Source organism: Acipenser ruthenus, unplaced genomic scaffold, assembly GCF_902713425.1.
Source record: "Acipenser ruthenus unplaced genomic scaffold, fAciRut3.2 maternal haplotype, whole genome shotgun sequence".
Classification (NCBI taxonomy): domain Eukaryota; kingdom Metazoa; phylum Chordata; class Actinopteri; order Acipenseriformes; family Acipenseridae; genus Acipenser; species Acipenser ruthenus.
The window spans coordinates 24,165-52,008 of NW_026708486.1; the positions used below are offsets into that span (position 1 = coordinate 24,165).

General features: G+C 38.2%; 1 protein-coding gene across 1 annotated transcript; it reads right to left on the bottom strand.

The window, feature by feature from the left end:
* Window positions 1-9,011: 9,011 nt before the first annotated feature.
* LOC131733546 (sec1 family domain-containing protein 2-like) lies at window positions 9,012-17,511 on the bottom strand. Its single transcript, XM_059021208.1, has 3 exons — window positions 17,390-17,511; window positions 10,050-10,225; window positions 9,012-9,246 (listed from the first exon to the last, which is right to left on the bottom strand). Exons 1-3 carry the CDS (start codon window positions 17,475-17,477, stop codon window positions 9,217-9,219), a joined length of 294 nt encoding a protein of 97 aa, XP_058877191.1. The 5' UTR covers window positions 17,478-17,511; the 3' UTR covers window positions 9,012-9,216.
* Window positions 17,512-27,844: the final 10,333 nt, after the last annotated feature.

The following is a 27,844-nucleotide window of genomic DNA, read 5'->3' on the forward strand; positions in this document are numbered from 1 at the left end:
TGGTTTATCTTGACTTTGGATCTGACGAAGAGATACTGGCAGATTCCACTGACTCACAGCTTTCTCTTCCCCAAATGGGCTGTTACATTTCCAGATCATGCCATTCGGACTGCATAGAGCCCCAGCGACGTTCCATAGACTGATGGACCAGGTCCTATACCCCCATCGAAATATGCAGCCACATATATTGATGATGTGGTGGTTTTTAGCTCTGCCTGGAAAGCGCATCTTGTTAGACTTTTGGCTGTCCTACAGTCACCGAGGGAAACAAGGCTAACAGCTAATCTGGGTAAGTGCACATCTGGCAGAAAAGAGTCCCAATATCTTGGCTAACGGTCGGGTAAAGGCGGTAGCCTCTAAGGTCCAGGCTTTATTGGAGGCAGCGATCCCGAAAACAAAGTCTCAGGTGAGATCCCTACTTGGCCCTATGGCACCTTACGCTGAAACGTTAACCAGCCGGAGCATTGATTGTGGTTGTTTTGTTTTGTGAGCAGAGACATATTCAGGAGCTGAAGCCACCTGCACTACCACATCACTTCAACATATTACAGCACCTGCACCCTGGATTTGTATTTATTGTTTATTGGCTTATTGTTGTTTTTGGGACCTCAAGCCCACTGATTAAATCCCAGATACCGTTGCTGGCAGAGGGGATAGTTCACTGTAAATAAACCTGGGACTCTTGTAAATACACCCTCTTTTGTGGACAGTATATCTTTCCTGCTCTACTCACATACTGACACCTGCTAAACAAACAATAAATCATCCGTCTGAAAGCAATCAATCAATATGCAAAATTACTCAAACACTGAATTCGGGTAGTGAACTTTACCAATAAAAGTTTATATAATTTTCTCCCAATTTGGAATAGCCAATTATTTTTAGGCTCTGCTCACAGCCACTCGGGAGTCCCCATTCTTTGTTGTTTTAAATTCCCTTTTTGGTTTGGTTTTCCGTTTCCAAACTGTTCTTGAGAAATAACTTTTATGAACAACTGTAAATAGAAGGACAAATTAACCATTTATGGAGATGCTTTGTTTTGAATTATCTGAATAAAGTGTTTTTTTTACAACCTGATCCTATGCAAACCTTAGTTTTGTCTTGTTTTAAAGCTCCCCAGTGACAAATGTTGAAACCTTTTTATGAAAAAAAAACACAAAGTTAAATACAGTAATTTAGAAACTGGCATAGACACATAATAATAACAAACATATTGGATACAATGGATTGTATTAAGAAATCAGCTGCATAATAATTGGGGCACCAGAAGAACCTTTTTAATAAGCTGACCAGGTGTGTATAGTGTTTCACTGCAGGGTGTAATTTTTATATAAATGGTTGTTTTTTCCTTTGTATTTTTGGCTGGTGGTGACAATTGTGAAATCCAACAAGAAATTGTAAGGATAGTTCAGTAACCCAAATCATTTTGACTCTCATCTCTGTGTAAAAAAAAACAACTGTTGTACAGTTGGAGCAAAATATTCAGATTTTAAGTCAACTGCATCTTGTTTTTTCAAAACTAAAACAAAAAATCAGGTTCTCTAATATTGTGGATGCCGTCCTTTGCTATAGAATTCTAATTTTACTGTACCTACAACAAGTGTTTCCAAGATCAATAAGAGTGAACAGTTTCTAGTGGGACATTTTTGTTGTACAAATACATAAATATAGCCAGGTGTTCTTTACAAGCAGGATAATGAGTCCCATTGTCTATGCATGGCCAGATTTTGCAGAACCTATTGTGATAAAGGCAAACTATCTGGCCATAAAATGCAAAGGAATCAAGCTTCAGCTATTTCAATGGTCTTACTTTTCCTTATTCTTTTAGGAACTGGCTTTTGGTATTGGTAACACAGTGCCCATTCAATCCCCAGTACCAATAAGCGAGCAGGAGAATATCAGCGACTGTCTTTAATTGACCTGACTGACCTGCATGCTACTTAAGCAATGGCCAGCTGGATTCCAGAGGATGACCTGTGCAATCAATATGGCTAGAAATCAGTGACCTGCAGACTTGTTCCACATGGGGCTAAACACTGACAAGACCTGAATTACCAAGGTATTAGCTAGCCGGTATTTCATTTTCTATTCAAAAGATAAGGTCAGGGTGCCAGACAAATGTTCCCCAAATTCACTAGCCTTTGTGCACGTGAGATTTTACAAGGTAATTCACAATAAAGTAAATGCAGCATACATGAAAACTTATTTTGTTTTACTACAGAGTCTGTGACCCACAGATGGATAAAGACTATACAGGAAACGTGACAAAGCAGACATGTTTAAACATTCTTTAAGAATAAGCGGCACTACGCCTGTGCCTGTGCTGGATATCTCAGAAAAGAATGAGACCCTCCAAAATACACGTCAAGTCTAAAGTAAAGAACAGATGCTGTTGCAGCCTTTCTCTCTCCCGTGCAACATTTCTAAGACCTTTAAATGAACTGAATTCTGAGTTGTCAGGGGCATTTTGATGGTTTTTTCTACCACCTACACTGTAGTAAGATTGTACATGTCGATTACCTACCATTAGTGATTTGTTTTCTTCTACCTCACAAGATTTGTCACCTCCAGACAAGCAAGATCCCCGAGAGCTCTTTGTAAACTTGCATATGCAAGCCACCTGGAGATCACATCAGAGGGTCAGAACCTTTCCATCCTTGACCTTCTGGTTGGTGTCAGCCTGAAAATCTCAGTATACATTCACCTTGTCTCTCTGTGGACTGTCTGGGATTGATAAATTATGTGTTAACTCACCTCTGCTGTGGTTGAGATTTATGATGAGGTTCACTATCCATTAAGAGATCTAATTTTATCATAAGCAGAACAAAATAAAACCTTCACATACTCCAGGCTGTGTCACATTTGCATCAGGGCCTCAGATAGTTATCTGGCTATTCCCCACCCCCCACTATACCCTGGTAATATTTATTTATTTAAAATCGGCTTCTGCAACAACGTTGGCATCAGAGTAAATATATATATATATATACACATACATTGAATAACTACTCAATGAGTTTATAGGTTTTCCAAGCAGTTTTTTTTTTATTTCAAACTATTTGTTATTTGTTTATTTAGCTATTTGTTTATGATAGCTTGAAGCCTTCCAAGTCTAAAATTGCTTTCTGAGTTACCGAATTAAACAAAAAATCAGGGGGACACGGATATTTAATCGCTTTCTGTTGGACCGTGTAATCCTAAATGTATAAAACAGAGGATGAAAACAGTAAATGAGTTGGCACAAGCGTTTTGGTAAACACTGCCGTGCCATAGTTAAATGCCAAATATACTCTACCAGCTGGAAGCCTGATAAAACTAGAATAGAGACTGGTAATTGCTTAAATGTTTAAAGAAGATGTAGACATTCTATAATATACACAATTGTACAATATAAACTGTTCCTATGCAAAGTCATATAGTTTAGCTGCTGATTCATGTATACTGGACACTCGGGGTGTCACGATACACTAACATCACGATATGATATGCAGGTCGCAATACAATATGATGTATCGTAACGTAATCCTATTACGATACAATACATGTTGAGAAAGTATCACAATTCATAGATCGTTACACCACTATTGGTCACTGAACGTGTTAATGTCCAGCTATGCAATGAATAAATAAAAAGTCTTCACTTCCACTTACCAGCTAACTGAGCTTTATTAGTAGTCTATGCTATGGTGAATGCTATATAAAAACTAGTATTTTATTATTATTATTTTATTTCTTAGCAGATGCCCTTATCCAGGGCAACTTACAATTGTTACAAGATATTACATTATACAGATATCACATTATTTTTTACATACAATTACCCATTTATACAGTAGTTGTTTTTTTTTTGTTACTGGAGCAAAGTACCCTGCTCAAAAGTACAACAGCAGTGTCCCCCACCTGGGATTGAACCCACGACCCTCCGCTCTAGAGTCCAGAGCCCTAACCACTACTCCACACTGCTGCCCGTATTTGTTACTTATCAGTAAATAGGCAATAAACTGTGTAGAAAACTGCCACCAGCCATTTTTACAGTACTTTTATATTCTAAAACTTTTCTAGTTAGGGCAGCAGTGTGGAGTAGTGGTTAGGGCTCTGGACTCTTGACCGGAAGGTCGTGGGTTCAATCCCAGGTGGGATGCTACTGTACCCTTGAGCAAGGTACTTTACCTAGATTGCTCCAGTAAAAACCCAACTGTATAAATGGGTAATTGTATGTAAAAAAATAATGTAATTGTATGTAAAAATAATGTGCTATCTTGTAACAATTGTAAGTCACCCTGGATAAGGGCGTCTGCTAAGAAATAAATAATAATAATATTAATTAATGAATTATTAGTGAATTTTAAATCTATTATCTATATACAATTGAGCTAAGCCCTGGCAGTTTTTAGTTCAGTGAAGTTAATACACAGTACAGTACACACTTTTGGATCTAAATAATTTGGCATCCAGAGGGCTATTACAACCACTACTGTTTGTAACAAAAATCAGCATTAGTTCTTCTTAAATCATACTTATTTTGTACTGCAGAAGCAATAAGATAGTTTCCATGTACAAAATGTAATAATTTATAGTGCAGCTAAGTATTTCTTTATCAAACCCTAACCCTGCTTTTTGAAGGACAGGTACAGCTTTCTCATGACATGTTTTCTGCATACAGTTATAATCCTACACTATATCATTACTACTATTAATGCCAAGGGCTTTGTTTGATATTTAGTGTTTTAAAAGGTATATTCTAATGACAAATTACAAATAGAACATGAGCGTTATACAGTTTGATAAAATATAAAATATTGGACGCCATACCGTTCACTATATGAATTTGCTGCTTTCCACAACATAAGAATTACACTTTTTAAGTGCAATAGCTTACATACATCATTCTCCAACATCAAGACCACACCAGTTTTTATAGTAATTTGTTAGTCAGGGTTTCAATAGGTAAGCAAAGCAATATTATCTTAAAACTTCCTAAGGTGTGCAGTGCAGGGACTAATGCTTTAATATTAAAAGCCCATGATTTTTATGGTAATTTATTTAAGAAACTGAAGTGTTTACCTAAAAATTGGGGGGAGCTCAGGGCTTGTATTACTATAATGTTGCATCATTATTAAAATTGTACAATAGTTCATGGACACATGAGTGGTGTCATGCATGTCTTAATTATTGACCATTCAATTCCATATGTATATAGACTAATAGATGGGCTTCAGTGAGTTACAGGTAAATAATTCCATCTAGGGTCTCTGTGACGTCAAACTACGAGACCGAAGGTCGAGTAATTTATGAACTTTCACAGAAACCCGAGATGGAATTGTTTTCCTGAAACTCACTACAGGCCCATCTATTATTTATTTTATAATACATGAATACCGTTGTGATGCTGATATTAAAGAAGACGAGGTTCAGCAATACAGTTTTTTTTTTTTGTTTTTTTTTAAACATAGTGTTTCAGTCTGTACAGACGTTCTATGTCGGTATCCGTTAGTGCTTCAGCTTTATTTGGATGATTGCCTTTTTTTTTTTTAACGTATTCTCATTTTGTTGCTCACTAATGAACATTTCTGTACTGTGGGTGTTGTCGAGTGATTGAAAACGAGACATTTTGTGTTTGAATTGAAAGTGATGGTCTTTCAAATGGGTCAAAGTTCAAGTATATTTTCCTCTTGAGGAATCATCACTTTTTGACGTCACTACTGTGGTATCATGCCTTTTTCTAGAATGGCTCAGGATGCAAATATAGCCTTCAAGCTGTACAATATATTTCATCAAAAATAAATATATTCCCTGAACCAAATAGAACACCCTAAACAGGTTGACCCATTCTGTAATGGTTCAACTTATATTTTACTTTTAAAAAACAAAAAAAAAATGTTTCAAATGTTGGTAATGAAATGAATTCATTTTGCAGAAGCTGTGAGGAACACTGGGACATTTTAAGGCTCTAAAACACAGCCTGACGCATTGGAGGTGCTGCAAATTAGTAATAGGAGTTGACGTCTTTAACCTCCGGGTCACTGGTTGATCTCCAGAGCAGGTCATTAGTGATTTGAAGTCATTTTGATCTGATGGCAGTTGGGGGTCTTGCCAAGATTAGTTCTGATGGTCTCAAGCCTATTCCTTGTGGTCTTGTCAAGCATCCATATCTAATACCACTGGGGTTTGGCATTAAATGGCACAAATGCTGCTGGGTCTTCATGAAGACATAGGTTGAATGATCAAAGAGATGTAATTTACATCCCTTTATAAGGTGGCCTCTTCAAGAAAGGGTCGAGGTACATTAACAGGAAGGCGTGGGAACATTTGCACTGGAACTGCCTGTGCTGTACCTGCTCTGTTTAAATACGTCTTCAGTATATTGCACTGTAAACTGAGAGTCCATCCAAGCAATACATTCATATAAGTATCAGGTTAGAAAAAAGAATAAAATATAGCGAAGAAAAACAAAAAGCTATTTACCTTTTAATGGAATGTTTTCAATAAATTCTTTATAATCCACCAAGTTAAAATAATAGACAAGAAAGATTCAGTTATTATGAATAGATTTACCAAAATGTTAGTGTTAGGCCTCTGGCAATAACGATATCACAGATTTACTTTCAGGGTAAATTGCTGTGAACGCATAATGAAAAGGACAAGTTGAATACAATATGCTTTTGTTTTTTTAATTTACCACTTGACCAGTTTGTTGCGATTTCTTGAAAACAAGACACTATCAGAGGTCAATAATTTCACACTGCTTTTCATTTCACAGCAGAACTACATAGCACTGTTTTTAGAACTACATAGCACTGTATGACTTTCTGATAATAAATGTGTAATTCAGTTAAGACAGCTTGTCTGAGCTCAGACAAAAAAAAACATTTGAGTTACAACACTGATTAAAACTATTCCTCGAGTTCCTGGGAAAGGTGACGTTACTGGGTTCCACAGCTGGGAAACAAAGCTCTGCTTATTGACAGCTCTGGCACCGAGCACGCAGCAGAGAGGGCTTTCTCACACTGCTTGGCTCAACAAATCCTTTCAACCCATTTAATCATGCAGGAGGTACTTTAGTCAAATGGCTGGAACAAAACACTCCAACTGGTAGTTTTTACTGTGTAAAAATGTTCTTAGCTGTGTTTTTAGGTTATACATTGTACCTGTCTCCTGTTGGTTAAAGTGATTTTCACATTCCTGTTTAGAGGACTACTGTAAGATAATGACCACTGAACCACGATATTTTTACAGATTCTTAAATCGACTCATTTTGGTAATTTTAACTCAAATACCAAACACTGAGCACCTGGCGTTTTTATAACATTTTATGAGCTCAGTATTTTGTAATCCCAAGGAACAAAACTACTCAAACAATCAACATACCTATTTACTCACTATTTAAAATGTAAATAACATTATGTATGTGCCCAATGAGCTATTCATGTAAAACTTAAACTGTTGCATTTTCATTGTGCATCAGTGTATATATATATATATATATATATATATATATATATATATATATATATATATATATATATATATATATATATATATATATATATATGACAGCTGTGGCACCATTGCTCAGACTTTACCTGATGTGTGGAAAATCACAGTGTGTCAGAGATACAAGTGCTGTCAACCCATCACATTTTGAAGGCACAGAAAATCATGTGAACAACCATAAAACTCTAAATGGTGTGAAAGTAGGAAGACCAAAAAGCAACTAAAGGGATACAGGAGAACTGTGGGAGGCTGCTCTCCTGCTTATGTTATATTTTTTGTACTTGATCTCATGATTATCAGTTACACTTTATACAGTATACTAGTCTGTGTACAGCTATGAACAAAAGTTTTGCATCAACTAGAATTTTAGGATTGAGACAATGATTGTTAATAAAATAAAATTTTTAAAAATATGAACATAATCTAGATCTATTATTTAACATAATGTAATAAAAGAAACTACAAAAAGCACAAGTCTACCAGAAGACATAATAGTAGAACAGTATTTCATGTTAGATTTCAAAATGTCACATTTTTCAATTTGTCAGATTTTTGTTACTTACATAGAAAACCACAAAGCGCTATGTAATTCAATATGTTAACGTAACATTACTCAGCAGGTTTTATTCGACTTTATGAAGCAAAATTAGTTAATTTTATAGGGTGTTCCAAATGTTTGGCCATAGTTGTATACTGCAAGAGGAACTCACAATCTTCCTCAACACCAACATTCATCACGAAAAATGTAAAATTAATTTTGTACTTTTGCTCCGAGAGGTTAATGTTTTGTTTTTTGGGGGTTTTTTTATGGATGTTGCCAAGTCTACTTGATCTACTTGTTTAAGAAAAAAAAATATTTATATTATGGTGACAACCAGACACATAACCTGTAGATTTGCCAAAGCAGTATCTTGTGCATATGTGCTTATTAATTAAGGGAACTTTGGGCTGGTGTAAGGATAGACGCAGTGCAAACAACTGCGGCTGGAAACTCCAAATTGCCTAGCAGCCAGGCAATTATTTTCCACTGCCGCCTATGTAAGCTTAAAAGCAATGCAAATTACTCAACACGCACAAATAATGAGCTGTAATCATGATGAGGGTTGCAATGAGCGCCGTCTGTGCATCAGGCTATTTAGCAGCTGCACTTACAGCCGAGAGTTGAGGTGAGTTAGGAGTACAGACAGCAGTAGGCGCTGTATGAGATTTGTGGAGCACGAAAATCAAACCAAACAAAAAAATGTCAAAGGAAAGGCAGAAAGTCCTCTTGATGCACGGAAAAGAAAAGTTTTCTGAGGAGGAGCCGAGAGTCCTTACGGCTGAGTTCATGCAGCATGAAACTGAGTTATTTGGAAAAGCCTCAGCCAACTTCAGTTATGCTACCATAGAGGCCATATAGTCCTCTATAGTGGAGAAAGTCAATGCTGTCGGTCATCCTAGACCTAATAACTGAATTTCACCTTTTCACCAGGTGATGAAAAGATGAAATTCAGCTATGAGGTCTAGGATGACCTGCGGAGTGAGACGATAACGCCTTGCCACCACATCCTCCAGCATCCCAAACAAAGTAACCTTGTGTCTTCTCCGTCTTGCTCTTCTCCTCCGAAGGTATTCCTGCCTGTCCTCAATAAGAGCCAAGTGTTGCAGCATCACGAAGTGTACCACAGCAGCCATCCTGAGGCCAATGACAGGTCTCTGAAGGTGTGTGGTTTTATACGGCTCTTAATTACTTGCTTCTTCAGTGGTTTGCACCTTGGAAGAGGAGGTGCAAAGTTTTCAGAGGGTCAGCAATTGCCCAAGTGCAAAGCAAAATCTTACATCTCATTACAATGTTTGCGCCCACTTAGTATTCCAGATCCCTGCCCAATTCCATGCTCTTTGCTTCATTTGAATACATTTCAATATTCTTTTAATGGATTAATGATGGCAAAGTAAGTGCAGAACAGCAGATGAAAACCATTCTTTACATATGCAGCATTTTTAGTGGCTGTTAGTCCCACAGATTTTGGCCGCAATATGGGTGTTTTGCAAGCGCAAGTCACTTTGAACATATCCTTACATCAGCCCCTTTATGTCACAGATTTGGGAAAACTGAAGATGCAGAAACCTGACTCTAAAGTACTACATTTTTTTCAATAAATATGTGACACATTTTTCAAGCTTATTACAGAACAACTTGCCAAGTCCCTTCATAACACTTTCGTTATTTAATTTTTTTCCGTTGTTTTTACACAGACATTTTTAAAATCAGTCTAAAACATTATATGAGCATTTGTATTTTTGTAAGGTGTGTCAATTTTTTAAATTTTTTTTTAAACATCTACAGCTAAAATATATATTTTACATAATTCAATCAAGACAGTCTTAAACTGTATCTCTCATGCAACGTAAATGATGATGTACAGTACATCATATAAAAATGAATACATTGGCAGGTATCAGGATAATTCAACTCGTCTGTTGACAAGGATTAGGCTATATTCCAGACTCTATGAAGCAATGCTTTTCATATGAAGGGAAATATATGGTTTGTTGGTTGGTTGGTTGGTTAGTACCTGTAATAGCAGGCGCTCAAAAGCCAGGAAGCTGTCCCACTTGGTTAACTGGGGGCTCCTCAGTGTCTGCACAGTCGCCAGGGAGAGCTGCAAGGTCCCGCAGTGGTTCTGCATGGCTTTGAAGTTGTTCTTAAACAGATGGATGTAGGAACTGAGCTGCTCAGGTGTGACTCTACCTGCAGAGAAAAAAAATGATGGATGAAGACTATGGCACATCTCCTCGTTTAAGCAGTTTAAAAAAAACACTTGCAGGAACTCCACAGAGAAGAAATGAGCTGCAGACCAATCCCTAGGCAAGGGATACCACTATATTTAGTAAGAAACAGGTAAACCAATAACATACAATGTGCTATATTTAAATAATTAAAGATAAGCACACCATTCTAACAGCCAAACCTGACATACCAGGGTGTTGGAAATTTCTAAGCCTGCAAAGATTGACTTAATAATAAAACTGCTTTACAAGTGTATCTACAGAACAAGCATCTGCTGTTCCTGCATTTCCTTAATTGATTCATTTCTTTATTGCGTTCTCTGTTTTCTTGAAAGTTAGTAATCTGAAAATGTATGAATCTGCAAATGTAGACATAAGCATCAGAGCATAATAGCTGTAAAAAATATATATCACCATTATATAAAACAAAGTGCATCTAAGCTGCAGAAACTCACATCACAAACATTTCTTGTGATGTTGCCTTTTTAGGTCATTTTTTTGCTTTCTGATGTCTTAAAATCTTAACCTTTTCTGACAAATGCCTTTAACAGAATGTGAAGAATGCTGTATAAAATATTGTAAGAAAGAATACCAATGGCCAGTGGTTCTGTATTCTAATGAAGGAATACTGTATATTGTTAACACGTTTTATGTTTGAAGATGGAACAATTTTATTTTTATAAACATAACCAGGACAGTAACAGGGATGTGCTTGTATTGTCTGATTGATGGATTTGCTCCACAAAGTACATGAGCCACAAAAACTTTTGCCAGCTAAAAGATTTAAGAGCATCCAGTTGATTAATAATGGGAAAATAACATTATTACTCTGATGGTTACATTTTCCTTTTTTAAACAAAATAAATAAATGGTAGCTCATAAAACATAACTTAGAAAAAAGTTTGTCTGGTGTTTATTTTGAAAGAGCTACAGTTCTATGTTAAGAATGTCTGTCTGTCTGTCGCATACATTCCTGATACATTTATATCAAATTATGTTTGGAAGGCCTGAGATGGACTCACTAGATACACCTCCTTAACCACAAATACACCTTTTCCTTAGTTTTTTAGAACAAGTCATACTGAAATAAGTAGTTATGTGAACAAAGGATGTTTGGGTTTTCTGTCTAAAATTAAAATGTATTCAAATGAAACTTGAACGTTGTCCAAAAAAATCCAGACACAGAAAAGGCCTATTGTCAACAGACTCCCCTTCTCAAAGCTACAGTAAGGTTAGCCAGAATGTACTCCGCTCTTGTGCCAACCTTAATTTAACTAATGCTAACACACAAATCCACTGATGGGTTGTCTACAGTATTTCAGTGATTTGTTTAAATCAACTTTGTAACCGAATAGAAAAAAATGGCATAATGTGTGGACACTTGTAATACGAGAGTTATATTCAGATATGAGATAGCATATTTTTAATCCCTTACAAAAGCTGTCGATATCATTATAAATATTACAAAAAAACAGCTGTCTACAGTACCTGTACTGTACAAAACATAACAGAAAAATGCTGCCCAAATTAGCTGTCAGAGTAGAAGTTAATTACAGGGTTGTCTTGATTTAATTACTGTAGCTGGGGCAAAAGAATACAAATGCCAGCAGAACAAGCAAGATGTGCAAAAACTTGAACAGGTTTACAGATAAAAAAAGAACTGTAAAATAATTAAGTCAAGATTTTTCCACTTTGCTGGCTGACAACGTGAAAACGTAATGCATAAATAAATAATTTGCAATCTAAGAGAGTCACCCCCCACCCCCTCCCCCGACGCCTAGTGGACCGCCTAAGCAGTGGAGGGAATACCACAGGGGGCAGTATGTCGTCTCCGCCGAGGCGAAGAGATCGACCTGCGCCTTCCCGAATCGTTCCCAAAGGTGCTCCACCACCTGAGGGTGTAGCCACCACTCTGACCAATGTGCACCCTCCCTGGAAAGGAGGTCCTCTGCCCAGTTCACCACTCCAGGAAGATGCGTTGCTTGTAGGGACAGCAGGTCCCTTTGAGCCCACATCAAAAACCAGAAGGCAATGTGATGTAACCCCGGGGACTGGAGGCCATCCTGGTGGTTGACATATGCTACTACTGCAGTGCTGACCGTCTGGATCAACAGATGAGTTACTTGCAGCACTGGGAGGAAGTGCTGGAGGGCAAGTAAAACAGCCTGCAACTCCATCATGTTTATGTGCAGGGACATCCAGCGGCCCGACCAGGTGCCGCGGACTCCTCTGCCTTCCCAGACTGTCCCCCAACCCAAGCTGGAGGCATCCATCGTCACCACTTCACGGTTCAACACTACTCCCATCCGCACACCTTCGCGCAGGTAAGAGGCCGTCCTCCACCAATGCAGGGCTGCCGAACACGAGTGAGACACTGTCAGTCGATGGTGTCTGTCGCGCTTCGGATGTAAATGAAACGCATTGAGCCATGCTTACAGCTGTGGCCATCAGCCCCAACAGTTTCTGGCACAACACCAAAGTAACCTCCTATCCCTGTCGACCAGGTTGTAGCCTGTCCCATCAGGGCTGACATGGAGCACAAAAGTGGGGGCACACTAGCTTTTGAGGCAGCCTTGGAACTAGGCTCCACCTCAATAGAGAGCGCAGGCTCCCCTCCTTCATCCATCTCAGTGGTGAAGGAGCCCTCACCTCAGGAGACCGCTATGGATATAGCATCCTCCTCTGCCACCAGTCAGGGGTTAAATCATTTCCATTTGAGACATATATAACGACAGTGCTGCAAGGAAGGGGCTTGGCTGCAAATAGTCCAGTTTTTGCAAGATTTCTTCCAAAACATAAAAAGGGAGCATTTTTGTAGTAAGGAACATTCCTGCAAGGTATCCAGAAGGACAAGACATTGCCGCTAAGAAGGAAGATTTGTTTCACCAAGGATTTGCACATGCTGGAATTAAGTAAGTCTTAGTTGTATTTCTTTAAAACAACACTTTATTGTCCCAGTTGAAATACTTACAGATTGTAATAGTCACAATGATTGCTTTAACTTAAGCACTAATTCGTTGTTTTTAAAAGTAAATGCTTTTTGTTGGGGTACTCTGTAGTTGATTTTTTCATCAGATATTTCACTCTGTCTATCTCCATTGAGAACAGTCCATCTCCAGCTTTATTTTTGAGAGAATTAACACTTTCAGGCTACTTCAAAAAGGGGCATTCACTTTACTTTTCTTGTAGGAAGTGCTTTTCTTTGGGGTAGCTTTATTGCTGCATTTCAAAAGGTCTCGTCCCCAAGGGCCAAAGTGGCGTGCTGAACTAGGTACTAAGTACCGCATGGCAACAGCTATCCCTGTGCACCAAGAGCACTGTGTGCCGTGCGCACTGTGTACTCCGACGCTTAGTGCAGCGAACACCATGCGCCACGGCACACAGTGTATGGTTACCGTGTGCACCAAGTACCGTTTGCACCGAGTGCACCAAATATCGTGCGCACCGATCACCGTGTGTACCAAGTGCACAGAGTGCCGCATGCACCACTACGCACACCGAGGTACTAACACCATGCGCACCGAGCACCGTGCGTACCGGGTGTACCGAGCACCGTGCGTACAGAGCACCGGGCGCACCGAGCGCCGCATGCACCTGGGCACCAGGCACCGTATGCACCATGTGCACCGAGCACCGAAGTACCAAGGGCTGAGCGTGCACCGAGGTACCAAAGCACCGGAGGGAAGCTAAAACAGTGGTGCCTGCCCTGACAGCGTGTAGTCACACACCTGGTCAGCGCGTAGCATAAACCAGGAAGACACACAGACTAAAGCCGCAGTGGGCAACAGGGGAAACACACCCTTTTTTTTTTTTTTATTTAAGACCCGACACACCCGGGGTGGGTGAACCGAGGCAGCCGGCGAAGTTTACTCTACAGCGGGGCAGGTAAAAACGCAGCCCCAGTGAGGAAACACACGGCTGACTTGCTGTTTTTTTTATACTGCACTGCAACTAATCCACAGCACAACGCAGTCAAGCTGGGTTGCGTGATTTGGTCACGGAACAACAACAATACCATTTTTTATTTATTTATATTTCACACTACTGCACGCACGGCAGCTGGCAGAATCACTCAACAGCAGGGATACAGCAAAGCCTAGCCCCGGTGGAGGAACTGCGTTCTCCCCAAGAGTGTAAGCAGAAAAGACATACACACACTGACTCTTAAATCGATACTGCACACGCAGTCGCTCCCATATGACAGACAGTAAGAAAAGGAAGCCTACAACGCAAACGAGGCAGGCTGCTGAAAAAGGAGAAAAAAAGAGGCTTTATTTTAGAGCAGCTGATTCCACAAAAGCGGCAAGCCAGCACGAATGCAGGGGAACTGCAGTCAACTCAGAAAAGCTGTTTTGAAATACGCTCAGTTTCAACATAGAGGTTTTACCTTACCGTTAATAAGAGAACGTGGCTTCCGGTAGGCGGGATCGAGGACGTCACCCCAGGAAGGGGACTATCGGCAGCTCTGATTTAAAGAGCTCAGTAAATACCTACCAATAGGAGGCATATCCCATAAGTAATGCTTTGGTGGTCGTCTTCGAATTGAAAGGGAACTGATCAAAGCATGTAATCCGCATTACAAATCTCCAATACAAAACAAAGCATTGGGTCCTATTGACTAAACTTTAACTAATTAATTATTTAAAAGATGTTTTGTCCCATCATTCATTTATATACAATTGCAAGAGGCCAATGCACATCATCTGTAACTAGTGCTAGGATGAACACAGGATGTTCATGTTCGGATATTCGCTCATAATTTTAATATTAGTTCGGATATTCATTCATTTTCAAAAAGTAATAAAAGCCATTATATTGCTCTGAACGCAGGCGGAGACATCATAGCAGCAGGGGCAGGGGGCGTGGCCTCTGTGTGTGCCTTTATTTTACAGCAAGACGTTACACTATGTATCATGTTAAAAGTAAAAGTAAAAGAATATCCTGGAGGAGTAAAGAATACATTGTTTAGGCCTTACTTGACCCCAGTGAATCAACTACAAAACAAAGGATGTCAAATAGCAGTTCAAGTTAAACGTTGTTTTGTTTATTCCCGAAATAAACAGTACATAAAGTTGACACTGCATTTTATTTATTTTTATTTTTTTACTTTTTTTCATTCCTTACCATTGCCGTTTCTTCACAGTATACAGTGGCCATAGAGGTTTTCATAATGTATTAACATGAGGTTTACTTGTGCCTTTTTGTAGCTGAACAAGCAAACGTAAACTGAAATTTAACTTTAAACACTTCATATAAAACAAACGTGGAAATGCTGTTGTAAAACGAAGGAGAAAAAACACACCGTTTTGGTCCTAGTTTATTACATTCCACATAACAGAAAGTAGCAACAAAAATACATAATACATACAGTCTATATAAAAATCACTACACAACATTTCCAGCAAGTTGGGCACTGTTTAAGCAAGGCATTTCAGAATGACGTGCTTGCCTTTTTTATATCCCATAAGATTCTGACAACGCTTTTTTGACCCAGATGGCTTCCCATAGACATCACTTTGCGTGCGTGCCCATAATCTGGTTTGTTTACTTTTTGCTGTCTAAAAGTATTAAATAGAGGCTCGAGCTGTTGTGATGATCCTGTGGTTTTTTTTTTTTTATATATTAAATTTCACATATCACAGAGCTCTTTTTCATTTGCCATTTTTTAAACTGTCACACAACTTCTGGTGAGCTGGTAAAGAAGTGTAAGGTATTTTTGTCATTTCTAGTGAATACGAATATCTGATTTTTGTATCCGAATACATGTCAAAAAATATCTGTTCGAAGATATTTGTCCCAGCACTGACTGTAATCACTGACGAAATCAGGCATCCTTGGAAATCCCCTCTTGTTATAAAACCAAAAAAAAAGGGTTGTATAGTTTATCACATGTTCGTTTACAACTTAATCTGTTCTGTTTTGTAAACTGTTATTCACTTCAAGGTGTCATTAGTTTACTGTCAGTAATGGACAAAAAGGGGGGATTCAATTAAGGTAATTTTCTTGTCATGAAAAGACTTCTTGTTACCAAGGTCAAGTCAAACAGGTTTGAATAACTGAAAAACGGAAAAATCCTAATCACCAGTGATCCCAAGGCTATCTGCCAAAACATTTGACATGATAAACTGCAAGTAAAAACAATAATAACACATTAGAATGTGGGGCCTGTACACATGGGCCTAGCTTGTCAAAGTTTGCCAATGTTTTGCTTCAGTTCAAAGTAAACATAACACGTGTCACAGGGATGTTTTTTTTGTTTTTTTTTGTTATACTTTATCTCAACAATCTGTTGTTTAATATGCTATGAGAGTAAAAAGCCTCTTCCTAGAGTCTTGAAGCCAGTTGTCAATAAAAAAACTTTCTTTGTGTTTTCAAGGGAAGAGTTAACAAAGCCACCGTGGGAGCTAGACAGGATGGCTGCAATCTGTGACAAACCCATACAGGTTTACAGAGAAGAACCCTGCTTCCATTCCTCAGCATTAAAATAATCCCTGACTGTACTGGTGATAAACCAGAAAAATAGTTTGTTAAAGAAGGTTTCTACATGTTGTGTTTTACTTGCTAATAACAGAGAGAATGCATAAGATGTCAACATGTGGTTTTGATTTCCTTCTAAGCCATATATGCAAACATGAAACTTAAAAAAGAAAGAATGCCCCCAGAAGAGGGCACTGTGTACCTTTCACAGTCACACATTCACCCATGAGGCTTGTGAAACTTATTTACAGGATACTGAAGGTTGTTTTTGTTTATACAATGTTTATTTTAACACAAAAGTAAAACTCATGTGGGGGATACTGGTATTGGTGAAAACCACTGGACTAGATCATATAACGGGGTCTCTAGAAAAAGAAAAATGTAATTAGTGGTGATGTGTGCAATTTCTTAAACAGTTCATTTATACAATCAATTATACTACTTGTGTACAAAACTACGCTCCCTTATTTACTTCTGACAATGAAGTCTGGATCCAACTGAAATATTCATTTAGGAATAAAGTCTTGTGAAAAGATTGATATTGTCTGTTATTAAATACATTTTTTCCCTGCTGCTGGGATGACTGGGGTACTTTGTCAATGAAAAGAGGATTATGCAATCTCATGAACATTGTGAAAGGCAGTATTACCAAGGCTCATCTTAATAGGCAGGTTTTCTTTGCTGGCAGCCTCCACCAGGTGTCTCCGGACCTCCATCACAGCCTCCTTGTGCTTCATGTTCAGTATGGACTCCCACAGGGCTTGAGCTGCAGGGTCACTGCAAGGAAACGGGAGGGTCAGGTTAAACTGCTGTTAGACAATGCAGCAATTACAGCACAACTGAGCAATGTCACTGTAGCATCATGCACAGCTCGTTGCACAAGAAGCTCTGAAACAGGAAACGCAACGAGGAGTAACAGAAAATACTGTTTTCTTACCGTCTACATCTTACAAAATAAAGTATATAAGCAAACGTAAAGCACCAAAACAGTACTGCAGAATAGACATCTATGCAGCTTGCATCTTGGGGGTTGACTACAGTTAGAACTGTGGGTTCATATGAGGCTTGTTATAAAGTATTGCTTTTTGATACTTGTCTATTCAAGTGTACCCTTCCGATTTCTAGGCCTCTTGTCCAGACATCTGCATTTGAAAAAGAAAAGATTCTGTCACTTTGCATTTTGTTTTATTGCTGCTGGTTTACTTTGTTCCTTTGTGTTCCACCTAGTTATTTTCTGTTTTGTCAACTTTCTTTAACGATACACTGTTTTTACCTAATTGAGCATGTCTTACAGTCTTGCAAGAAAGGAACCTAGGCTGGATTTATTATGATGATTTAAGAGGTAGTGTTACTTTGACATGGCATTCTCTTTTCTTAGGAAAATAAAGGAAGAAAAACAGCAAGCCTGATTTTCTTCCTCTTGAAAAAAAAACAAAATGAGAAAAAAGCTCTCTGTCACAACTGCTACCATATGTTTAATATCAGATGTAATCTGCTCCATTCCTCAACACTGCAGACTGGAAGGGGGTTGAAATTGAGCAAACGTGTTTGAAAGGAAACAAGATTTTTTTTCTTTTGTTTTTTGTTGTTGAGCAGTTTATGAAACTAAACTAGTTGCTATATATATATATATATATATATATATATATATATATATATATATATATATATAAACATTTTCTTCCATAGAGCAGCTGAAGCAGGATTTGTAGTCTGAAACATCCTGATATCATTGATTTTTTGTTGTGTACCTGCATTACCAACACCAAAGGATGCCTGTAAAAGAAACAAAACAATGGGAACCAAGAAATTGTCTTCAGCTTGAATTCACTGAGGGCTGTTAGAGGTAGTGACTCAGTCTGCTGGAAGGCAGGTAATAAAGTGACTAAAGATTACATTGAGTCTGGATCCTTTAAAATGTAAGCTGTGAAAACAGCCTTCAGATTAGCCAATTGCTGAATTCCTCATTGCTCCTTGTCACAAGCAGCTTTCATTTTGAAGAAAATGTCAGTTTTAATGATTTATATATTACAAAATCCTGGAAATGGTTGATGAAATGCTGGTGGCCGATTCATATATTTGAAAGTCTAAACTAACAACCTTTTCCCCTCAGGAGGGGCGTACAAAAACTGTTAGTATGACTTTTGTAGTATGACTTTTGTAAAACGTGTACCCCTCCAACGTTCAAGCTTCCCTTAGGTTGGAAATGTTCTTGCAAATCAATAATTTGTTTCTGCATCACCTCCTAAAAGTACATGCTTTTAGTTACTTACGCTTTAACAAGTTTTGTACTGTGTATGGGATAACCTGTTGAGCAATTCACTGGATTAGGGTAATTTGATGATTGGTGGAAGATGAAGCTGGTGGCCTGGGTGTCTCCCAGTAGTGGAGGATCGGTTATAGCAGAATGAAGGGGTGCAGGATTTGATGTACAGCTATGGCCAAACGCAAACATTTTGCATGCACTTAGAATTCTAGGATTGTGACAATTTAAACAAAAAAAAAAAATGTAAACTCATAACTTAGATATTTTACTTAACATCATGTAATCAAAGAAACTACAAAATTATATTGCAAAAGTCAACCGGAAGCCATAATAGTAGTACAGTAATTTCATGTTAGATTTCGAAAAGTCACATTTTTCAATTTGTGTTAGTTTTTCTTTAAGTATATGGAAAACTACAAAGCAGTATGTATTTCAAATGTTAACGTAACATTATTCAGCAGGTTTCATTTGACTTTATTAAACAAAATTAGTTAATTCTATAGGGTGATACACTTTTGGGCTGAGAGAAGGAGGCTATCTTTTGGCAGCTTAACCCTTAGCACCTATTGTAACCTTTCTGGTTGGAAGATTGCATGACTACACGCACACATAATCCAAATCCATCTAATGTTCAATTTATTTATGAATAAAAATGTAAAACCTCCTGATGTAGCATCAGAGTGGGTCAGAATATCATTCTGTTTATGAAATTAACAGAATTGTAATATACAGAGGGGGGGTCCTAAGCCATTCCCTGTGTCTACTTGGTTTCTTGTCACAAACTCCCCCACTGACAAAGAATACTTTTAAAAAGAGTCAAACTAAATACTGGACAAGTGGTTTATCTTCACCAGCGCTGAATAAATCCTGTGGCGCCGGTGGTGTCTTTCAAAAGGTAAAACCAGACGGTTTTGAATGCCTTGACACTACTGAGAGAGGACAGGACACCTCATAAATCCAGCCAACAGGGGGCGAAACAGCGACCAATTGAGAACACCGGGACATCTCGAAACAAGAACAACCAATGGGAAACACCCCATGTGGACTCGGGCACAGCCCAAAATAAACAAACTATCCAATCACAAGGGTAAAGAGAAAGTTACAAAAGGCACGAGCATGACATTCAAACAGGGCTCCCGACACGAAACCCAAGGCTCTTCACACAAACTAGTCTCTGAAATCTGACAATCTGAAGACTCAGCCTGCGACCAGCTTGACCAGAGATACCAGTTTTCGGACAATCTAATATGAGATAACTACTCTAGTGTGTGCCTTGGTGTGGGAGTCCGCAGAATTAGACGTCTAAAATCCTAAAAGTAGTTGTAATCAAATCTCTAACTTAGCCCCGACTGATCACCGAGAAAGAGTTGGATGAACATTTGAAGTTGACGGAGATTGAAAATATATTCAGTCTTGTATTAGCTAGGCATGCCAGAGTTTGAGGTGTAATATCCTAGGCATAACTGGACGAAGAGTGCACGTATTGGTGGTGGAATTGCTGTTTCAGTGGAACACCTAAATAGTTAATGACACTTGTTTTTTGCAAAGACATTTCTTTCGTACCCTGAAGTAGAGACGAAAGACGCGAGGAAAACAGAAACCAGAATATGAACTTTCCCTTCTTCTTCCTTTCTGTATTACTTTAGGTTGAGTTGTTGCACATTTAATTTCTCCTTTATTTAGTTTTATTTCTAATAAAACTGTTCCTTTATATTCACTGGAAGCGTTGTCCAGTCTGATTATTTCAATAAAGGTGGGTTCTACATGATTTTGAATTCAAATAAGGTATTATATGATTACAACTTAAACTATTTGTGAGGGTCTGGAACCAACTCCCCAGTAATGTTGTTGAAGCTGACACCCTGGGATCCTTCAAGAAGCTGCTTGCTGAGATTCTGGGATCAATAAGCTACTAACAACCAAACGAGCAAGATGGGCCGAATGGCCTCCTCTCGTTTGTAACCGTTCTTATGTTCTTATGTAGTCCAAATACAAATATACCTTGAACGCTACACTGACAACCTAACAAAATGCTGGCAGGGCACCAGAAAAAGACTCAACTGATTTGGCTAATCAAATTAAACTTGGGAACAATGTTACCCAGGACTGTACTCTTTCAAGGAGTCAAACAGGAACATGGGACATTTGGGAATAAAATAAAGAACTGCTTGAAGAAATTGAACTACGCAATAGTTGTTCTCGACTCCCCTTTTAAACAAATCATTAAATGTGCTGACATATACTGGCTAATGCCATTCATTACTGTTTATTTACATAGGTTATTAATTCCACTGAGAAGCAATACATATTTTACAGAGAATACCAGTAGCAGACAGCAGTGCATAAAATCTTAAAACAACAACAATAAAATAAACACAATCATTTATTACAAGTACTCCTCAGGCGACATAATTGTGTTGATTCATAACGCAGCTACAGTATCAATGTAAGCAGTAGTTTATCATCCACATTTACAAAAAAATATATAAATTGCTTTAATAATTTTTTAACCAAAATGTGAAGTATGTTGAGCCAAGGCCTAAAAAAAAAAAAACTACTTTATTCAAACTGAAAGGAAAACCTTTTAGTTGGATTGGAATCTGTTAGAGGATGTCTGGTAGGAACTGAGTAAGAAAGGCCTTGTGCCTACTGTATGCCAATGTTGACTTTTTCCATGGTCACATGTACAGTATCTGTGAATGCATTCAGCAGTTGCTCAATTCTGGTAGGCCACCCTAGTAAGCATTACTTGATAGTCCAATGTAAATACAAAATACACAATCGCATTAAAATGTTAGAAAGTGCAGTAACCCTAATGAATCCTTGTCGATTTTTTATCTCAGCCAGAGAAAAAGGGCTCCCATGAGCTATACTACAGCCCAGAGAAAATGCCTGTTGCAACAGTACACACTGTACATTTCTCAAGACATCTTTTAAAAGTTTCTTAAATATTGTAACTTCATCCAAAAAAGTAACAGTAGCTGGGCAGCAGCACATTAGTTCTTGGGCAGGGTTTTAACAATACTGGACTGCTGTTTTACAGAATCAAAACTAGGGCTGTAATGCTTTAAACAATATACTTAGTTGAGAAATTAGCCACATTAACAATAGCTTGCTGTCTACAGCAATCACACTGCTTTTCATATACTGTAGGGGCCTACAGAAACAGCCATCAACAACTGTGGTGTGCCAGGAATACTGGGTCTCAATTTGGCCATTTAAAACGGAAAGGGTCTGCTTAGTGCCAGCTGGAGCAATAATGACATGCTTTCCTAAAGTACACATAGTAAATTTAAGGAGAATACAAAACCTTGCGAAACCTAAACTTCAGCAACTCAAAAACATTTTCCAATGGAAATAAGAAAGATTTTTTTTTTTTTTTATTGAATAAACAGCAAGTTCCAGGTTGCAGTAGGAATATTGAGGTAAAATGGCTAACCAGCTCTGCATGTGCAATTATTCTACATCAGCTCTGACATAATTACTTGTTACACTAATAAAACCTGTACAGCAAAAGTGACATGGACAGACTACTGCATACCCTCTTTTAATAACAAATTAGACTGATACAAACAGAGTGGGTCAACTACAACAAACTAAAAGGAGCATACTAACTGTGGATGATCCCGTGGTTACTATGGAGGACGGTACTTAACTAGTACGCAAGTTAATACCAATTGCAATAAACTAAGCAGCTCAAGATGGTCCCCCAGGTGCGTATTAAAAATGTTCTCAATTGCAACGAACCCATAGTAACTGCTGTTGCCCTCTAGACTAGGATACTAAAACACGTTGCTAAGTTAGTCCAGAAATTTCTGTAGACTAAAGACTTGTGGTATCATATTAACTGGAACAAATATGAAAAATCCCAAAATGTATTGCTAATTTTGATGAAATGGAACTATTAACCATAAAATTATATAAGATTATTTGAAATCTTCTAGGGGAAAAAAAAAAAAAGTGTCAAAACATTTGCAACAAAACCACTTTCATCCTTATTCAACTATACATAGGCCTATTTTAACAATAATAATAATAATAATAATAATAATAATAATAATATTATAATTCCAGTACGACTTTCCAGTGTCTCGACTTTCCAGTGTCTCTACTTTCAGCCTCTTCCACAGATTTTTTTAATTTGCTGCTGTACCTGGCTGTCTCTCAGGGAAGCAGCAATAATTATGCTTACAGTGTATTCCATGCAGTTGTGTGCTAAAGAATTGCTGTGAAATCCTTTCGGCCATCCTCCAGTTTCAATAAAATCTTTTATACACTCTATGAAATAAAGTTTTTGCTCCATTGTATCATTTTGCACACGACTACTTGCCATCATTACCTTCGTATGGATGTACTGAGAAATTAAGCTTTTAGCCTTAAGGCTATACCTTAAGGCTATACCTGAAATATGTAATTAGCATTGCTGATTTGATTTACACCTTTTATAGTCTACAATACACCTTTTGGTCCTAAACGAATGCATTCATTTTTTGTGTTCATTAAATAATTGAGTACTAATCAAAGTTTAGTTTATCCTCTAATGCAGCTTCATTATTTTTGGAGGTGTTTATTAGATTAAACATGTGAATTTGGTTTAAGAAAATGGGAAAATATTCTTATGCAACTCAGTCTTAGTATTTACTTTCATGCGTAAATACATTTCTGTACATATTTTTTTTAAGTTAAAAAAATGTAAATTTAAAACATTCATTATATTAGGTTTCTTAAAAAATAAAAAATAAAAAAATAATTCGATCTTGTAACGAAAACAGTTCCTGTTTGGTAGCACACTACAATAAATTGCTTAATCCTGAACTCCATACTAAAGCTGGGGATGAGCTAGTCCCCAACTTTGGTCCTCATCTTTTTTCATTGCAATTGGTACCAAGTTAGTACGCAGCTGAGGATGATCCTGAGATAGTACCGTATTAGCTAATCCGCAACTTAGTATGCAGCTCCATACTAAATCTACAAGTTTGTTGCAATTGACCCCATTTGTGAAAAGTATTCCTACACAGTGCCTCCTTCAAAATTACTTATATAAGCAAGAATAAAAATCAGTAGGAATGAAGTTGATCTGATGCAAAGAAAAATATTGTTGAACCATTGATTTTACTGGAACACAATTTGCAAATGCACAAAGAGAAACCCACAAAGTCTGACCGTTACAAAGGGCATAATGTTTATCCAAGCAAGTAAAAACACATTTCCTGTCTATACACCAAAACCTCAGGCTGCTGTGATAGTGTGATCTGCTGTAGACTTAACCATGTCTGTGTATTTTGGCTGGGGCTCAAGCTTGTAGAGGATACAGTTTGATTTATGTGTAAGGCGGCCCAGTGATAGAAGCCTGGTGACAGGCTGATAGCCCAGGTCTTACTATTCAAATGGCTGGAATATATAACTTTTTTCCCCTCTCCCTTGCAGATTTACTCACAGGAAATATTAATTTCACGTCAGTGTTTAACAACACAAGTCAAAAATATTTCAATAAATTGGTACTTGTAATCAGTGTGTTAAAAAAATAAATATATTGTGCTAAGATGTGAATACCTGATCATCAATCATGTGTTCATGATTATATGTTATTCTGTTGCACCTCCTTTTTTTGTATGGATACAAATGTTTATAAGCTCAGCTCATTTTTAAAACTAAATACTGTACTTGTTTCACTGGACCCTACTGACAGGTGTGCTCAAACCCAGTATTATTAGTAAAGCTGTGTTTTCACATATGTTTTTGGTTTATACTACAGTTAAAAAATATGAATAGAAATATTTCTGATTCATTAAAAAGGGCCTCATGGTCAATCTGTAAATTCCAGCTGTTTTTCCACCTGCACTATTAATATTGTCACTGATATTTCCTGTGCACATTTATATTAGCGTCTCCCACAGGAAATTCTGAGTTAACCACTTATTTTTGACTGCAGGTTTAGTCGTTTTAAAACTTTTTTTCTTTTTGATTTTCAATATTAATTATATGACGATTTAGGAGAAATTATATACATTTTAAACACTATGGGCCCTACTTTCGATAAGGCAAAAATGACAGCGTTAGCAAACCGCCGTGATAGCGAGTCATGCGCCCAGCCAATCAAAACCCAGTGGGGGGAGTAAGTTACAACCAATAAGGATTTCCACTTTCCTTTTAAGAGCACCTTTGCAACTACGATAGTGAACAGGTGGCATTTTGAAACCCCCAAAAAGAAGGAGCGCAAAATGTTCAGCATTCCAAGTAAGGCTATCATTTTTTATTTTTAGCAGCCTGGAGGTGGAGAGTGAATACTTACGAAATAAAAAAAAGGAATATATAAGGCTTTGTCTGACCTGCCTGGCACGTGTAGCATCTGCAACCTCCACTGCTGGGGCTTCAAGTTCAGCATCTGCTTCCCTCAAACCCTGTAATCTTTCCTCTGTAAGTTCAACATCCATTACGGAGAGCTATATTATGTAAAACACAACCAGCCAGGGATGATATTGCTAAACCTTCTGAGGAGTACCGGTACTGTAGTCTTCCCCCAGAGACATCCAAACATCAGAATTACATTTGAGGATTCCAAATGTTCGTTCAATTACAGTATGAGCACATTTGAGGCATGATTATACCTCTGTTCGGCAGGGGTCGTGGGGTTGAGCAGCAGTGTCAGTAGCCACCGCTTCAGTGAATACCCATTGTCCCATCAATCAGCCTCTCAGACTGTCATCCCACTGAAAACGCAGCTGCCACCTGCGAATTAGCGAGGATAAACGAGTCATGAGCGGAGCCAGTATGGTTTGCATACACACGTCTTGCATGTTGATAGAATAGGTCCCCTTACGATTTATGTAGAGGTGCCTATTCTGTGTTGGTGTGCATAGCTGCTCATGAGAGACAGGGAAATAGATGAATTCTCCTGCCCGCTTTACTAAAGCTGCAGGTACATCTTGCACTGCACAGCCAACTGGCTCATGTCTGCAGTATACTGTAAAGCCATAACTATTTGCAAGCCTTTTATTATGCGTTTTTCATGTATGAAAAACATTTTTGGCACAAAATCAAATTCCACTAACAATACATACTTCGTATATTGCAACAGATAGCCTACATTTCTGGAGCAAAATATGTTTTATGGGTGTTACGGCAAATATTTATGGCTTTACAGTTGGTGTTGCCAACTTTCAATGTTTTCAAAACCTCCTCCTCTCTCTTTGTCTGGCCACGCAGAAATCCAGTGCGCACTCCAAATTTCTTTCATTTCTTTACCTGCTTCCCTGGTAGTTTCACCGGTATTTATAGTCGACCATGTAATGTGTGCAGTTTAGATCTGGTTTTCACATGTCAATTGAAAAGCAAAAGCTAACACTGTTGATGGTTTGCTAAATTGCTACATTTGTAAAGAAGTTATTCACCAGTGAGAAGAATGGCACACTGTCACAAAGACGGCCGGAGTGGGTGGTGTCAGACCAGATGCAGGAAATAAACAGACAGAGACTTGGAGTTTGGTGGAGCTGAGCGAATGGTTTCGCTCAGCATTTAATAAAACAGCACAGAAAATAAAAGGTTTGAACACAAAAACAGGACACGGCACTTGTAGCCAAAATAAACAGACAAACAAAACGAACTAACACTTAACAAACGGTGCACGGAGAGACAAACAAACAAACACGGTGAGTGAAAACAACTACTAATTCTTACTCTTTTCATTAACATTTACCTCCGCTCCAATCCCGTTCTCCACTCACCGAACACCTAACCCCGACTGAATGAAAATGTGCATCTATATATACTGTTGTGCTGGGATTCAATTACTAATTAATTATTCACTTGAATCCCAGCACGTGAATTAATTCTGTGCAACCCCGTTACATTTAACCAGCACGTGAAGTGATTTGTGCCCTCCTCGTGCCTAAATACAAATCTACCTTTTTAAATACACGTGAAACACAGACCCGTTTATATCCCGTGTACCAATCTCTATACACCAACATTAACACACGCACGCAACATACAACACTTAACACAAATGCACACAGGGGCGGGGCACATTGCCACACACACTAAAAGCATCTAAGTTTGAGTTGGAGAGATATTTGGAGGAAACACATACAGACTCAAAAAGGCAGGAGCCTATGTCAATTCCTTCAGACATCCCACCAGAATACCAAATGGAGGACTGTGCACCTAAGTGGAAAGAAGTAGAGCAAGCTGTGAAAAAAACAAGGGCTTCATCATCCAGGGCCTAATGGAGTTCCGTACAGAGTGTACAAGAGTGCTTCAGGAGTTCTACGAATCCTGTGGAAATTGATGAAAGTGGCATGGGAAAAAAGGTTGTACCAAGAGCATGGCGCCGAACAGGTGGAGTCTTTATACCTAAAGAAAAAGATTCTACAAGCATCAGTCAGTTTTGCCCTATTTCCCTATTAAACGAAGAAGGCAAGATTTTCTTCAGCATTATTGCTCAGAGATTGTCAGCTTGCCTATTAAAGAACTGCTTCATTGACACTTCAATACAAAAAGCGGGCATGCCAGGTTTCCCAGGATGCTCAGAACACATCAATGTGATCTGGCAACAAAATCAATCAGCTAAAAAGGAGAGGAAGGTGCTCCATGTGACATTCCTGGATTTGGCTAATGCATATGGTTCAGTGCCACATGAACTTCTTTTGATTTTTTCAGTGTACCGATGACAATAACAAATTTTGTGAAAGCCTACTTTAGAGATTTGCAATTCAGTTTTTCAACTTCAGAATTCAGCACTACATGGTAATGCCTAGAAGTTGAAATAATGGCAGGATGCACCATTTCTCCACTGGCTTTTACCATGGCAATGGAAGTAATCATTAGGGCATCAAAATG

Excerpts from the sequence above, each read along its gene's own strand:
- LOC131733546 (XM_059021208.1), bottom strand. The coding sequence starts at position 17,477 with ATGAAGCACAAGGAGGCTGTGATGGAGGTCCGGAGACACCTGGTGGAG. Across the intron at positions 10,226-17,389 it reads GCCTATTAAGATGAGCCTTG|GTAGAGTCACACCTGAGCAG; the intron begins GTAATACTGCCT and ends TTTTCTCTGCAG. Across the intron at positions 9,247-10,049 it reads TTGAGCGCCTGCTATTACAG|GTGCAAACCACTGAAGAAGC; the intron begins GTACTAACCAAC and ends TCCTCTTCCAAG.